At 43.2% G+C, this 15,992-nt stretch overlaps 1 protein-coding gene across 1 annotated transcript in view; it reads right to left on the reverse strand.

Moving 5' to 3' along the window:
• Positions 1-15,992, reverse strand: part of PTPRG (protein tyrosine phosphatase receptor type G) — a 420,049-nt gene that overhangs the window by 39,228 nt on the left and 364,829 nt on the right. The window contains exon 14 of the mRNA XM_064453587.1: positions 7,370-7,461. Coding sequence (XP_064309657.1) covers positions 7,370-7,461 — 92 coding nt within the window. The remainder of the gene's footprint in view (positions 1-7,369; positions 7,462-15,992) is intronic.

The following is a 15,992-nucleotide window of genomic DNA, read 5'->3' on the forward strand; positions in this document are numbered from 1 at the left end:
GAGTTGTCTGCTTTCTGTGGAGATCATATCTGCATAAATACTAAAAAGGCATTACAGTAGGTTTCATTCTAGGAGATCATAGAATCATAGAATCATTAAGGTTAGAAAAGACCTCTAGGATCATCAAGTCCAACTGCCACCAACCAAACTACAAGATCAAACTACCTGCTGAAGCCCTTTAAGGCTGGCATCCTCCTGAAGTCACTGACCTCAGTAGTTAAGACATTATAAATTAAAATAAATTAAGACGAATAATGAATTACTGAGAGTTGATTATTGGGGACACTACTCATCAATGCTCACATTTCTGTAACCATGCATCTGTGAAGTACTGCTTTTAACAAAAACTGCCTTTCAATGTGAAAAGGCACAGAAAACACCTTGAATACATTTGAAAGTCCTGGATAGGTGGGAATGTTGAAGGAAAAACAGAGAAGTCCTTTCAGCAAGGTAATTACTATCTATTTGTTACAATCAAGTCAAGTGAACATGAGGGTTCTGATAAAGGGGAGACACATGAAAAAGCAGAATATGAAAAATCACCTGTGTAATATTGTAGCTACATTAATCTCTCTTGCTTCAAGATTTAATCTACTACAATGCTATTAGCCATGTGTCAGTCAGGAACATAAAGACATTAATGATAAAATTTTATATGTGTCAAAATAAGAGCTCAGTTTAAATCTGCTTGTACAAATCTTAGATTAGGTTATCATTAATTATAAATGTAATAGCAATACACTTCTTCCCTTTAAGCAAAAACCCAATTTCAGTCTAAGAGAATGAAATAATGTGAATTTTCCCTATAGCACAGACATTAAACATGAACTTATTTGGAATTGCCTGCTAAGGAACACAATTTTAATCTCACACATTTCCATCCCCAGGTCCCAGTTGTGCCATCAATTACATACATGTCTTACATTTAAGCACATGCAGGTTCAACTCCAGGGCTCTGCATCTCAGTGTGACAGCTCTCAGAAAAGAACCTATCTGCATTTCACATGGCAACCGTGAAAACATGTTTTTGGGTGATTTAGCCAACTTCCCAAGCCTCCATTACAAGTGCCATGATCAGGTATCATACCATAAATTCTTCAGTGTACTGCAGGAGCAGAGTTGGAAGCAGAGAAAAAGGAAGGTGGATTTTCCCTAAAATACCTTGCTATTTTTCCTGGCTTCAGAGGACGGCTGTGTTTGCAATATTGCATTCATGAATTTAATTGAAGCTGAAGATAGGTACAATTCACAATATGGTGCTGGAACATAAATCCACAGGGAGCAGAAAACAGAAATAAAGCCTTAAACAGCTGAGGAGCACTACCTCTGTGCTCAGTGAAGAGCTTCATGCCCTTGAGAAATAAGTCCTCAGCTGCAGTTAACACTTTTCCCTGTACCTCGCCAGTCTGTAGCACAGAGGATCACTGTGCTCAGTACACTGTCACTGTAGTGACCACAGATGTGTCCTGGTGCTTTGCTCTTTAGCTCTTGGGATGCAGCTTGAGCCAGCTACATCTTAGCAGAAAACAGTATGATACCTCTTGCTTAAGAGCCTCTTTTGGGAACCTGTGGTTACCTTGTCAAATGAGATACCTCAAGTTACAGTCTCTTAATAGAAGCAATTTGTCATGAGGTGGATGCCACCAGAAGGTATCAGAAGTGCAAGAACTGAACTTGTAAAAGCTGCATCAACACTAACCACTGATGTTCATAAGGAAAGGTTCAAGGCAACCATGGTTATTGAAGGAATAAGGAAGAAGGTTTCAAAATTCTGCAGAGATTTAACAGAAGCTAAGAGCTAATAGGATGGACTCTTGATGGGGCTCCTTGTAACCATGAGAAGACAGAGAGAGATGAAGGAGGGTCATGGCTGCGCTGGCCTTCACACCCTCACATGACTGTGTGAGGTGGTCAAGACACATTTTCACTGCAGTGTACTTGGCTACCCCACTATTTTCCGGGCTCATGCACCCATGCTGTCATGGAAGAAGCATGAGAATGTTTCTCCATCAGATTCTGCCACTAGTTATTCTAAATACACTATTCATAAACTCCAGTACTAGTAAAAAAAAATTAATTTACTGCCATTTAAACCTAAAACTGCATGCACCTTGATCCAAGAACTGGGAAGTGCTCCTTAGTCCTGTAGTCTCGACAGAGCTGAAATGATTGGCATCACATCTGAGACATTTTACTTAATACTAAATATAGAATCATTATTAAGGTTGGAAAAGATGTCTAGGATCATCAAGTCCAACCATCAACCCAACACTATCATGTCTCCTAAACCGTGCCCTGAAGTGCCACGTCTACATTTCTTTTAAATACCTCCAGGGATGGTGACTCCACCAGCTCTCTGGGCAGCCTGTTCCAATGCCTCACCGCTCTCTCAGTGCAGAAATTTTTCCTAATATCCAATCTAAACCTCCCCTGAAGCAGCTTGAAGCTGTTTCCTCTCGTTCTATTGCTAGTAAACTGGGAGAAGAGACCAAACCCCACCTCACTACAACCTCCTTTCAGGCAGTTGTAGAGAGTGATAAGGTCTCCCCTCAGCCTCCTCTTCTCCAGACTAAACAACCCCAGCTCCCTCAGCTGCTCCTCATAAGACTTGTTCCCTAGACCCTTCACCAGCTTGTTGCCCTTCTCTGGACACGCTCCAGCAACTCAATGTCCTTCTTGCAGTGAGGGGCCCAAAACTGGACACAGTATTCAAGATGTAGCCTCACCAGTGCCGAGTAGAGGGGCATGATCACCTCCCTGCTCCTGCTGGCCACACTGTTCCTGATACAAGCCAGGATGCTGTTGGCCTTTTTGGCCACCTGGGCACACTGCTGGCTCATGTTCAGCTGGCTGTCAACCAACGCCCCCAGGTGCTTCTCTGCCAGGCAGCTCTCCAGCCACTCCTCCCCAAGCCTGTAGCATTGCATGGGGTTGTTGTGACCAAAGTGCAGGACCCGGCACTTGGCCTTGTTAAACCTCATACAATTGGCCTTGGCCCATCGATCCAGCCTGTCCCGATCCCTCTGCAGAGCCTTCCTGCCCTCGAGCAGGTCGACACTCCCGCCCGACTTGGTGTTGTCTGCAAACTTACTGAGGGTGCACTCGATCCCCTCATCCAGATCATTGGTAAAGATATTAAACAAGACGCCCCAAAACTGAGCCCTGGGGAAAGATATCTGGAATAATGTGCTCAATGGATCACCTCCATTGGTCAGCTGTTGTGTTCTCTATGAGCCATGTTTCTTTGGACTGTGGTCAAGACTATGCCAAGTTGTGCCCATGGGCTGGGCATGGAACCAGTAAAAGCCACAGCAAGCTCCGAAATAATGCACCACCCAAGAGTGGGAAAGCTCTGAAACAAAGGATAGGAGGAGGAAGGTAGAAGTGGAATTTGTGCTAGGTCCACTATTTGATGATACCTAAAAGTTGCACAGAGGTGCACTTCTTCACTGCTGTTGTGGAGCAGGTCTTCCGAAGAGAACAAAGGAAAACTGATGGGGATGCATTTTGTTTTGCAGTGCTGAAATCAAACAGGTCTGCAGCTATGACACTGCTGTTATTCTTACTTATTCAACTCTACCAAAAAGAATCAAGTCCACAAAAATCTGAACCAGATACTGACCCAGGTATGGAAAAAAAAAAACCCAAACAGGAACAGAAGCTGGTTTGCTGAGAAAGAGACATTGCCAAGACCAAAAGATCCAGGCAGAGCCAATACAGACATGGCCAAAATTAACTGAGTGTGGAGGCAAAGACAGAAGATATGGAGAAATAATTTTGTTGGGCTGAATGGCAGGGGAGTTTCAGAAATCTGCGATTGATTACGGATGCATTACTGCCAGGCACAAGGCTTATATGAGTTTAGATTTATACCTCTGTTGTAATATCCAGTGGGTGACTCAGTTAATGATATCTCCTTTGTCCTGTGTTTCTCTAGATCAAGCAGTGCAGATAATTATGAATAATGATAATGATTTGGGTCTCAGAGCAAATTTGCACAGATAAGCACACGCCTATGGGTGATGTGGCTTCATGCACAATAATTAAGCATGTATGCCATGGGAAGTGAAATAGAAAATGGGTAAAATCATTCCTTTGCGAGAAGATCTTTTTAGATTTTGGACTGAAAAGTTAAAACTGGGTGCCTATTGCAGTTAGCTGGCAGATTGATTTTAAAATTCATTGACCTGAGAAAACAGAGGGTTTGCCTAAACCAGAGCAGAATGTGGCAGAAATAAACACAAAAGCTACCTCTGAGCACGTCGACGCATCATGGAGCAGAGTGGTGGCATGCAGAGACACCAGAGCCCACTTCTGAAACCTCCTGAGCTGTCTCAGGACATCACTGCGCCTGGCTCCCAGACACCTGGCAGAGCCACCCCACACCTGGGCCAGGACCAGCCAACCCAAATGTGCTCAGCCTCCCCCGACCAGCAGGCTCACTGCATGCTGCAGATGGGCCCTGGCAAGTCTACTAAATGCCTTCAGACACCCTGCTCTAAATTGCCATCAGTGTGGCTGTTTGCACAAAATTGAGAGAAGTTGGTCTGTTGAATGTAGGAGGTAGGTGTGTGGTTCCACAGGGATCTATTCAAATACTTTTTGTAAGGATAGGGTTTCACAAGTTAACAAGGTTACTTTGAAAAACTTGCTTTTGTGAAAACACCACTTACATTTTGCTTCCAGGATCAACATGGCAAGTAAGACTTTCTCACACTCTCTGGCAGCTTCCAGAGGAAAAGTTCAGAGGCTTATCATTTCATCAGTTGCAATCAGTTAAAAGGAGAATTTTTCATTTAATATTTTTATGGCATTTCAGTGGGCTGCCTATGTGGGAGCAGCAGCTGACGTCAGAGAATAGTGTCATTTAGCAACAGGTATATGGGGGAAAACAGGCCTCTTCTACATCTCCAAACAAGGAAAATGTTTAGGAGAGCTTCAAAATCTTTTCAGGCAGTAACTCCCATCTTTGGAAAAAAGCCAACGTAGCTGGAATTTATCTCTACTAAATTTGAACCTCATTAGAATCCCTGTACAGGTAATAGTTAATACACATTGAGACTGGTACTTCCAGAGGGTAATTTGGCTTTTGATGGTCTGAATAGCTTTATTGTCAGAGCCAAGATCTTCGAGTTCATCAGTTCATTCTCTCTTAAGACTGTCTGGGCATGATTCAGCTTCAGATTAAGGCACCCCCATTTGGATGTCTGCATGCAGGTGTCTACAAGTTCATTATATCAACAAAAATCTTATCATTAGATTGGGAATTTGAGGGCTGGATTCACCTTTGCATCCAACTAGGTGAAATCTTTCTCTAAGGCCTAGTTCTTCACGTGCCTTAGAGCTCTTCAGCAGTCTTTGCAGATTTTTAACCTCAAAGCTTCTCAAGGTGTCTTGCAGGACTTGCTTAGCAGGTGCCTTAATCTGCAGTGCCTGTTATCAGGGGTGAACAGCTTTTTCTCAGTGTTACTGAACCTGAGCAGACCACAGTGTGCACTGTAGTGATGGCTGCATCATGTCAATCCCAAAGCTGCTGTTGTCCAACAGCTTGGCTTGCTCTAGTCATGGGAAGGTGTCCCCAAAAGGCAGTGTTGTTCTCAGCCATTTGTTGTTACACACTAGAATGGCTGCTGGGGAAGCATTAGTGTATGTGCTGGCCTTACGGTACCTGCCACCTGAAGAGTTTTAATGGAGCTTCTTCAGCCTATATTACAATTTATATGAATGCCATCCAGTCTTTGATGGACTAACCATCAAAACGTCCCTGTGAAACAGGGAAGAACCTCAACAACAGAGATCACAGCATGAAAAGATGGAGCTTTCTGTTGGTTTCTTTATCTAAGTAAAATTTGTCTCAATTAGAGTAAAAAAACCCTATACATTGGCCAAAGAGACTTTGCTCTGAGGGGAGAATTTCTCTCCTCCCACTGCCTTGTGCTCGTGGTTGCCCAGGTTTTGATGCTGTTTCACACAGTCCAGGTTAGCCCATCCTCCCCTTCCTTACAAGCTCTAAGGAGGTATCACACATGACCAGGCATGGTGGGGCCATCAAGTCGACTGCCAAAAGGAGCCCCACCAGGGAACTGTTCCTCCTGGGTTTAGAGCAGGAAGAACAGAGTTCTCCAACTACATTCTTTTGTGAAAACTCATCGCAGGCAGTCTAAGACTAAAGCCTCCTGTCTCATGTGACCCTAAAGGAGAAGGAGAAGAAGGGTGGCTCCTTGTTAAGGAAGTGAAGTGGCCAGGACGTTCATCTTAGTCTCCCATAGACATGAGAGGAGATGACAGCATGTTTTCTTTTATTTTCAGTGGCACAGCATCAGACCACAAGGCCTAACATCTTCTGTAGGAATGTAATAGCTAACCTTTCATATTAGTTCCCATGGGTATTTTGAAAGACTCTTCCTAGAAAGGATAGTCACACATCTATTGAACAAAATCAAGGAAAATGTAACTGGATTCTTTCATTTTTCTAGGACACATGTTTCTTCAGTGTCTCAGAGATGGCTTTGAATGCTTTTTGGTAAAATGAATCTAATTAGCTGCAGATTGAATCCTAGACCAATGACACACAGTACAGAATATGACAAGGAAACTTAAAACACCTTGAAGCAACAAGCACAAGCATTTGACAGACAGAGGTCAATACAACGTTTTAGGTATCTTAATTCTGCCTGTGAAATGGAGCAACATCAAACAGGCAGTGGCTGCAAAGGCCACTGTAACACTAAGCTGCTCTCTGTCATTGCTGCTTGAAAGGAGCTGGATCTTGCGCTTAGTAATTCCCAGGGGAAATGCCTCATGAAGAGAGAATAGCACTAAACTCTGCTTCCAGCCTCACTCTCAGTATAGCCGAGAGGAGAATTTGACCTTTGGTTAACTTGATTAATACCAAATTAACAGATGGCTTTGGACTTTACTTGGGATTGTTTGCTTATCCCTGTGTCTTGCTTTCTTCCCTGAGACCCAGCAGACAGCACCTCTGCACACACTGAAAGTGGGGGGCAAGTCCCCTGGTCTCAAGAGACCAGTGGAGCTGCATATCCCTTGTCCACAACCTGCCCTGATGGAGCAGCTGGTTTCACCCTGAATGCAATGCCTTAGTGTTTTTAAGAAGTGTTGCTCATGTTTTTGATATTTTACAAAGGTTATTCTGAGATTTCTACTAAAACACTGTGGGAGAGGTGCCTATGGAAAAATACAGCATTGGCACTCAGAGCCCCATTGCAAAACAAATTAAATGAAGCAGCAGTGATACAATAAATTTATACCAAAACTCCATGATTTATCACAAACATAACCTTCTCTTCCTTATGTAATTAAAACAGACTCAAAGTAGCACAAACACAGGAGATTAAGCCCGTCTTACCTGGAATAGGTATAATGGGAATACTTTCATTGGGGACCACACGGGGGGAGCTGCTGTCCTCCACATAGAAATGGGCAGTCTGAAAACACTTTCTGTTAAAGGAAAAAGAAAAAAAAAAGTAGATTCAGGGTGTGAAAAACTGCCCTCTGAAAAAACAGCCAAAAACTTTTGCACATGTTCTGCTTCTCCATTTTTGCTCCATGCTTTCAGACATTACAGTTTTAAAACATCGATGCATGAAAACACGTGTGTTTTCTACAATTACAATCCTAATTCCAGATTCTGGTGTGCTCTAATTCATCGACATCTGACATCCACCCATCATAATGCCTCTGTATATTACTGCTAAGTACTATTGAATATGAAATTATACTCACAAAAGTTAGTGCCTGCAAAACAGGTTTCAAATACATCATTCAGAAAGAAACGCTGCACACAAGAAACATATTCAGCACACAGTTCAAGCCAACATCCACCTAAGAGACTAGCAATTCCAGGGAAAACATACTTACTGTAAAAGTTTCTGCTGCATAACAGCCAACCAACAGTAATACAGCATCTGTAACTGCTGCATGTCATGATGTTCTGCTATGAAAGTTATCCCTCAAACATTACAGTTTTTTGTTTGTTCTGTTTTTTAACACTAAAGCTATATAACCCTCATCCCATCCTCCTCCTGCAAACTTGTATTACGTATGCTGCTACAGAAAAATGCAGTAGACACTTAGGCTGGGCCCCAGGACTCATCTCTGAAAAGGCCTATAAAGAATAGGAGAACTTAAATCCGCCTGACTTTTTTTTACCTGTATTTAATGCAAAGCAGAGAGCACAGGCTGGTCATCACAGAAAAGGTACTGAGCAGAATAACATCAAGAGATCCAAGGAGATTCTGCGTGGTGATGTTAACTGAGGCAGGGTTTTCCAACACCAGCGTCACTGCTCATTGCTGACTTAATGAGCTGCTTGAGGCTGGAACTGAATATTTAATGAGACTTGCTTGGTGTGAGCAGCTATTGTGGCAGGAGAAGGGTCTGCTCTCATCTGTCAGGGTGCTTAACAATAGCTTCGGACTGCAGAAAGATCCCCCTCATTGCAGCCCTTAATGAACTGCTCCTCAACACCTGGGCAAAGTTTGCAGGCGGCCTTGTGAGCTGTGCCTTTTGTCAAGTCACTGGTTCCCTTGCTGAAACATATTTCACGTAGTGGCTTATAAGTTTCTGCCTTGCGGTCTGCTTCTCTGTAATTCGGGCATTGTGCTCTCCATAGAGAGCCCACTCCGCGGAGCCGGCTTTGCTGACTTTGTCAAAGTAATTTGTGCTCCCTTTGTTTTCAACATCCATACATGCCAGAGAGCAAAAAAGTCACTGAAAATCAAACCACTCTCTTAGGCAAAACCAGAACCTAAAATAACCATAGGTCCTTGCTTTTTATGCATTTGTACTTTCTACTGCACAGTCACAGTGCTTTATAATGCAAGCACATGCTACAGCAGCACAAGTACAACTTAAGACAATACAGACGCAGGAGAGAGCGGATTTCACAGCATGGAGTAATTGTCTCGGAGCAGCTTTCTATTTTCAGGCATGATGTCTTGCATTGTGCTGAAGTTATTTATTTAGTCAGTATGCTTTTCTTAAGAAACGCCATAAGGTGAATTCACACACGAGGATGCAAGATGTGCAATAGTCTCAAGGCATTTAAAAACATCGGTTCAACTCCCCCCCCCCCCCCCCCCCGTACTTGCTCCCTCTTCTCATTTTTTTTTGGCAGCCTTTATTTTGGACAATGCACACCCTGGGGGCACGCAGCAGAATAAATCAGTCACACATAAAGAAGAAACTATGAATATGAAACAGGCAAAATGTTCCTGATTTTGATGTATTTGGGGCTCTTTCCCCTGAGTCAATACTACAAAAACCCTTGAACGGCTTCTCCCGGTAATGAAGGCCTTAAGAAGGTGTTTGATAAAAAGACAGACCTTTTCGTAGGGATTTACAGGATTTTTTTAAGCTGATGATACTTAAGAAAAGCAATTATTTTTTGTGATTTGTTATTTTAAACTGTGAGAGGCTCTGATAGGCTGGGACTATGGCTTTTTATGCAGCCATAAGACAGCTTTTTCTTAATAGCCTCAAAATATGTAATTGTGTTGGATAATCACATTGTGTGGTATTGTAAGGCCCGTGATGGCGATAGCTGAATACCCAGTCCGGCATATCTCTGCTGAGCACAATGTTGGAATAACAATGTATTAAATGAATATTTCACATAGTAAAGTTTTGTGCAATCATTAATGCCATTAACAATTCTGTATTTTATTCCTGGAAGACTTTCTGTAGCTGTTTTAAAAAAGGCAGCCACCATGGAATTTGACTAAAGGTTTTCTCAAGTCACAAACATAATGATAAAATACACTCTTGTCTTATTTATGTACATATTTAAACCAGCATGCTCATTACAATGCTGGACACCGGCACATTAGGTGAAAACATGCCTCTCAAACTCTTTTTTTTTCACTTGTTCACAATTTCTGTAAACTATCTGAAGTTTAGCCTCTACACATGAACTTGTTCTGCACAGGCCATGACATCCCTGTCCCAGTGACTCCCTCCATCTCTAGGGGCTCCCGGTGACAGCAGAAGGCAACACTATGGACTAGGGACTACGCAGGCTCGAAATTGAGAGCAGAATAAAGTGGACTGATCTTTAAAAGACCTTTTACGATATGTTTCGTAAACTCGCTGGAAGAATTTTCCAGCGAGTCCTGCTTACTGGGTCTGCTTCCTACTCTTGCACATCTCCTCTGTGCAGCTCCAGGAGAAGCATGCATCTCAGGGCTCCAGGCAGATGCCTCCATGCCCCCAGTTTGGACAATGTCCATGTTTCAGCCTGGGACTGACTGGGAGAGGAAACACCTGGGCCCAAGATGAGCCTTTTGCAAACTCATGTCTAGTTTGTAGTCATAAATACTGATAGCTGGGATTTTGGACAATTTAGTATATGCCTTCTCCCCCAGTTTAGGATGTTCCTCTCCATCCCCTGGCATTTCCCCTACCCATTACCTTTCCCTCAGTACACAAACCTTAAGTGGCAGCAGTTGCTAAGGCTACAAGAGGCTGCAGTAAATCTGTGTGCGTATATGGGGAGGGCTGGATAAAGGAAAAGGGTAAGAGCAGAAAATTGCTTGTTTCAAGTCACTGGAGAAGCAGCCATGGAGAGAGGTGGGATTGAATGCAAGGCTAGACAAGGTGCAAGTCTACAACTGTTTTCACATGAGCACTTCAGCCTGTAACTTTTAACCCCAGTGTGTACATATGTGTATGTTTTTGCACCTGTGTGCCCATTTGCTCAGGAAACCAACTCCATCAACAGAAAAAAATAACATATTTTTCTGACAGAAGAGTCCTTAGTGAATAAGCAATTGGGACTTGTCAATGGCACAAAAGATTATTAAAATCTTAAAAACTGAAACACTGATTTTAGAAAAATTCTTGCATTTCTGCAGCACTGGTTGAGGTAAAGCAAATCACAGCCTTGATTTCCTTTCCAGAAGATTTCAGAGAGCCCACATCTTTTCTGCAAAATACCAAAGAGTCTGTTGTCTCTGAAATACGCCTGTGTGCAGTGAAGCACACCGTTTTCTCTAGCCCCATATGTTTTTTTGGCTCCCTTTCCCTGGGGTACAATAACTGTGTGAGATGGTGGTGATCAGACACACAGTTGTCACATATGGACCAAAATGCAGAAAGTAAAACACTGCGAGATTAGCATCTCCCCCGAGAAGGAGCAGAGGCAGGGTCTGGAACGCAAAGCTGATGCGACAGAGAGCATCCCCCTGCCCAGAATCTTTTTGCAAAGATACTGGCAGTGGGTTTGTTGTGATTTAACCTCAGCCGGCAACTAAGTGCCATGACAGGGTTATTAAAGCAAACTAACAGGATACAAAGTCCAGAGGAGCAGCACCTTATTATCAAGCTGCAAGCATAAAAATATGCCAAGAGGTGGTCCTGATTAGCTGGGTTAAATGCTTGTTCCATCTCCACTGAGCAAAATACCAGATTAGCTTCTGTAGAAGAAGGGATGCCTCGTGAGAGTTTGACACTCAAAACAGGTTTCCTTGGTTATTAGCTAATAAACCTCAAGCAGCTTCTCCTTTATACTCATCTAAAAGCAAGAAGGAGAACCAGATCACATAATGGCCTGAAAGCATGGACACATTTTATTTCCACGTAAAAGATAGTGCCTTAGTGTTTAGTTAATACTGCCTCCAATACAAACACACAGCGCGCACTGAAGTCGATGGGAGTGCTGGGAATAGCTCAGAGGGCAGCGCTTGGCCTTTACTCCTCTGTACTGCCTAGTGCAGGCAGCATCCCCTGATATGTGCTGACAGGTGAGGGATCTGCGCTGCTCCAGCGCAGCTGAGGCAGGGAGAGAAGGAGCAAGGGATTATTGCAGAGGGACAAGTGATTGCCTCCACAGAGGCTGGCTGAAACCACCAGGACAGTGGCTGAACACAGGAAAAATGAAAGGGGAATGCTTCACTTTCTGGGGACACCCAAGAGCTGTGTCCTGCCTCACACACTGAAGTGACCGGCACATCCATTGCTCCCTTGTTCTCTAGGGATCTACGCCTTCTTCCAGGCATTTCTGTTGGCTGGAGCAGCATGTGTTCACTCTCCAAGGCAAGCCAGATTTATACTACTTTATTTCTGTAATAGAATGTAGCTCTAGGCTCCTGGTTTCTTGCAACTATCTCTTCTTGGGTCATTACCTCCTGAAGCATGACCAATTCGGGGGCAGATGGCTTGAAAGGGTCCTGGAGGCCTATTCACTACTGTCAGAGCAGGGCAAACCTTGTCCTCTGGGTACCCTTCCTCCAGAAACAGCCTCCCACAGACAGGAGCTCTGCAGAATGTACATTTATTAACAAAGAGACCAATAGTCCTTGCAGCCACCCTACTTTCACACACAGTCCTTAGTTGGTGGGCAGAATGGGCAAGATCAGACAGGCATCAAACCAGGATCTGTAACGGACCTCTAAACCAGGCTGCACAGGACATGGCTTAGTCTTTATCAGATGCAACCTGGATACAGGCATTCATTCACCATGCTCCTCCATCATGGGGGGTGTCTGCAAATAACTCCCAAACAAGGATCCAAAGACAGGAAACAATCCCTTTCACTACCTCTGCACATTCATTCTCACTTTCAATAGAAGAAAAGATGCTTCAGATTCTTGTTGAACTGTTTTTGCATGTTTTCCAGGAGACACAATTAAGATTGGTTTCTGCTGGCACCAAAAACAGAGTATGTATGCAGTCAAGTGTACTAGTAACACATGGCTGTGCACTTTAAACTAGCTTCACTATTCCTTGGCAAGCATTTGTCACTGTCAGAATTGGCAATGACTCCTCAGAAAAGAGCCGCAGACTACGGAACAACAGAAGTGCTGCAAATCACAAGCATGTCACCAGCAGAGCAGTGGATGGGAGCCTGGACAACAGCTGTCTGCAGTCTGCACTGCTCTAGCTGGGGTCATCAGTCACTGATTTTTATGAGCAATAAAACTGACTCAAGCGTTAAGAAGAAAAAGAGAAAAGAAAACCACATGAAAAAAGCTGATCTTATGAATATGAGTAAGTGACCAGCATGGAGCAGCGATATTACGTTCAACGTATCAGACGGGCATCCGCATTTACTCTTTTTTGGCCAGAAAATGGCTTATATTGCCTCAATTTGCCACAATTATTTTCCTTCCCAGGTCTTAACGCTTAATGATCAGAATTCAAAAGCCAAGTTATAAAAGAACGTATGCTACACTGGAGCAGTAAGGCAGTGAGGGCTGACCGAACTTGAGCTATGGGAGGATATACAAAGCAGGAATGCATGAAAACCAAGAGAATAATGAAAGCTGAAAAAAAGAGGAAAATTTCCCTTCAATAATGGTGATTCTCCTGCATATCTTTGCTGAAGATGAGTCGCCTTCTCCCCACAAAGCAATTTCTGTCTGTAATCTTCTCGAGCAGTGTTAAGCATTGCACAGATATAATAACTGGAGAGGTGTAGATGGTACATGGATAGGTTTCAGAAGTTCACAGCATGCCAAGTCCTTGGCATCCTTTCCTAGACAGAATGGTGAAGAGTCGACTGTCCCTTTCAAGGGACTTCCTCTGGGCAAGGAAAATGTTTTTTTCACATTAGTGAGTTGTTGTGCACCCACATGGTCCTGAAAAAGCTAAAAGGATCCAAAAGCTAATCACCAGTCCAACCTCACATACTTAGAACCACATATTCTCCAGTATCATAGAGAAATAAAGACAGGAAAAAGGCTGGGAAAAGGCAGATAGAAAAAAAGAAGGCGGATGAAATTTTGAGACAGTATTTGTGATGAAAAACACACCAGTAGTTAAATTGTCCATCTGAGAAACTAATCTGCAAACAAACTAGGGATTTCTGACACAGAAAGACAGCTAATTTAATATTTATGGCCTAAATTTGCCAGCTGACTACACAGCTCTCCACAAAATTAAAAATCCTCTTCTCCTGATCCTCTGAGATCCTGTCCGGCACCAGAGACTAGACACCCATTTACATCACGTACAGTATTAACTCAGGCATTATACAAAAAATAATAATTTTTGAACAGTTAAGAAATGGCAACACACACCAAGGTGAGCTGCTTCCAAGTCCTCCCCTCTTCATCAGCTGTGCAACCAGAAAGTGCCCAGGTGGCCAATGTGTAAATGCACTTAGCAAGCTCTTTAACTGCAAATTGTAAGTGGATAAATCTTAGTTTAACTCAGCACAAACATTTTCCACGCTTCCTTGTCCCATCTTCCTGGTGCCCCTGGAGATCAGTGAAGGCAATGGTGGAACCTTATTTGTGATGACACTTGGCCCTGTAACACTTGGTAGCTAATTACTCTCCTGGTGACCTCTGACAGGGCTAGCAGCATCAGACCTTCCCCTCCTGCTTTAATCAATACTCACAACAGCTGTGTTGGATACACTCAGCAATTTTACAGATGACTGAATGAGTTTACTCATCAGTATTTTCTACTGCAAGAGAACAAGCTCCCTGGTTATATGCATTACCACTCAAAACTTTAATGTCTTCAGGCAAAAATGGGGTAGAGAAACATATAGGTGTATCTTATGATGGTTTAAAAATTAGGTACAGTTTTAAAAACCAAAGGGAAGCCTGATGTATTAATTTTCCTCTCCCTGAACCAACTATTTATTTAATACAACATTCATAACAAAGACTAAAAAATCACAGAGGAAAACAGAGACATGTCTTTTCCAAACAAATAATATCTTAGGTGGTTCCTATAAAATGTATATATCCAATGCCCTAAATATCATGTAATATTAAAAAGGAGCCTAAAAGTTTCTCACAGAAGGAAGCTAAATTTAACCAAGTGAAGAGTTGTTCTGTAATCACAAGAACTGCAGCAATCACTGAAGATTGCCTCTTACTAGAGAGGAGCTTTTAGTAGCACCTCTAAGAACTCAAAATTGGGCATACTTGATATTATCATTTCAGGACATGAATTCCCTTTGGGATGAATCTCAGGAAAGGAAAGAATAAAAACAGGGTGGCACACTGGGAAGTTAAAATACAGGTATTTTTAACACAAAATGTAATTCATCTGGATTGAAATTGTGAAAAACAATACAGAGATGATCCACCTGAGAGAGGACAGCAGGAACTGGGTCTCTCTTTGGAACATTCACCTAACCGTCCCTAGTTACTCCCTCATAATTATTCTCAAAATGGAGGAGCACTGCTCTTTCCTTTGCAAAAATATTCTTTCCTTCCTCCAAATGGGACATCAGGACAGTCAACTGACAATTATTTTAGATATCCCAAGCCACGGCCTGGGATACACAAAAATGTGCTAAAAATGAAGGCACAGCGTTTTCCTCTGTTTTGATGGCCCAGCCCATCTTCAGGCAGAAATATCAGTTTGTTGAATATAATGAAATATTTAATGGGAATCTCCCTCTTTCTCAAAAGACATGTCCATGTGCATCTGGACTAAGACTGCATCGAAGAACTAGGAAAGATTTCCCAACGCTGCTGGACATATTTCATGTTTACAGAATCACAGAATGGTAGGGGCTGGCAGGGACCTCTGGAGATCATCTCATCCAACCCCCCTGCTTGAGCAGGCACACCCAGAGCAGGGGGCACAGGACCGCATCCAGGCGGGGTTTGAATGTCTCCAGGGAATGGACTCCACAGCCTCCCTGGGCAGCCCGTGCCACTGCTCTGGCACCCGCACAGGAAAGGAGATTTTCCTTATGTTCAGGTGGAACTTCCTGTGTTCCAGTTTGTGCGCATTGACCCTTGTCCTGTCGTTGGGCACCACTGACAAGAGTCCAGTCCCATCCTCTTGACACCCACCCTTTAGATGTTTGTAAGTATTGATAAGATCCCCCCCGCCCCAGTCTTCTCTCCTCCAGGCTGAACAAACCCACACGTCTCAGCCTTTCCTCATAAGGGAGATGCTCCACTCCCCTGATCACCTTTGCAGCTCTCCGCTGGAATTGCTCAAGCAGTTCCCTGTCCTTCTTAAACTGAGGAGCCCAGAACTGGACACAGTACTCTAAATGT

The sequence above is a fragment of the Phalacrocorax carbo genome, chromosome 6, assembly GCF_963921805.1.
Source record: "Phalacrocorax carbo chromosome 6, bPhaCar2.1, whole genome shotgun sequence".
Lineage (NCBI taxonomy): Eukaryota > Metazoa > Chordata > Aves > Suliformes > Phalacrocoracidae > Phalacrocorax > Phalacrocorax carbo.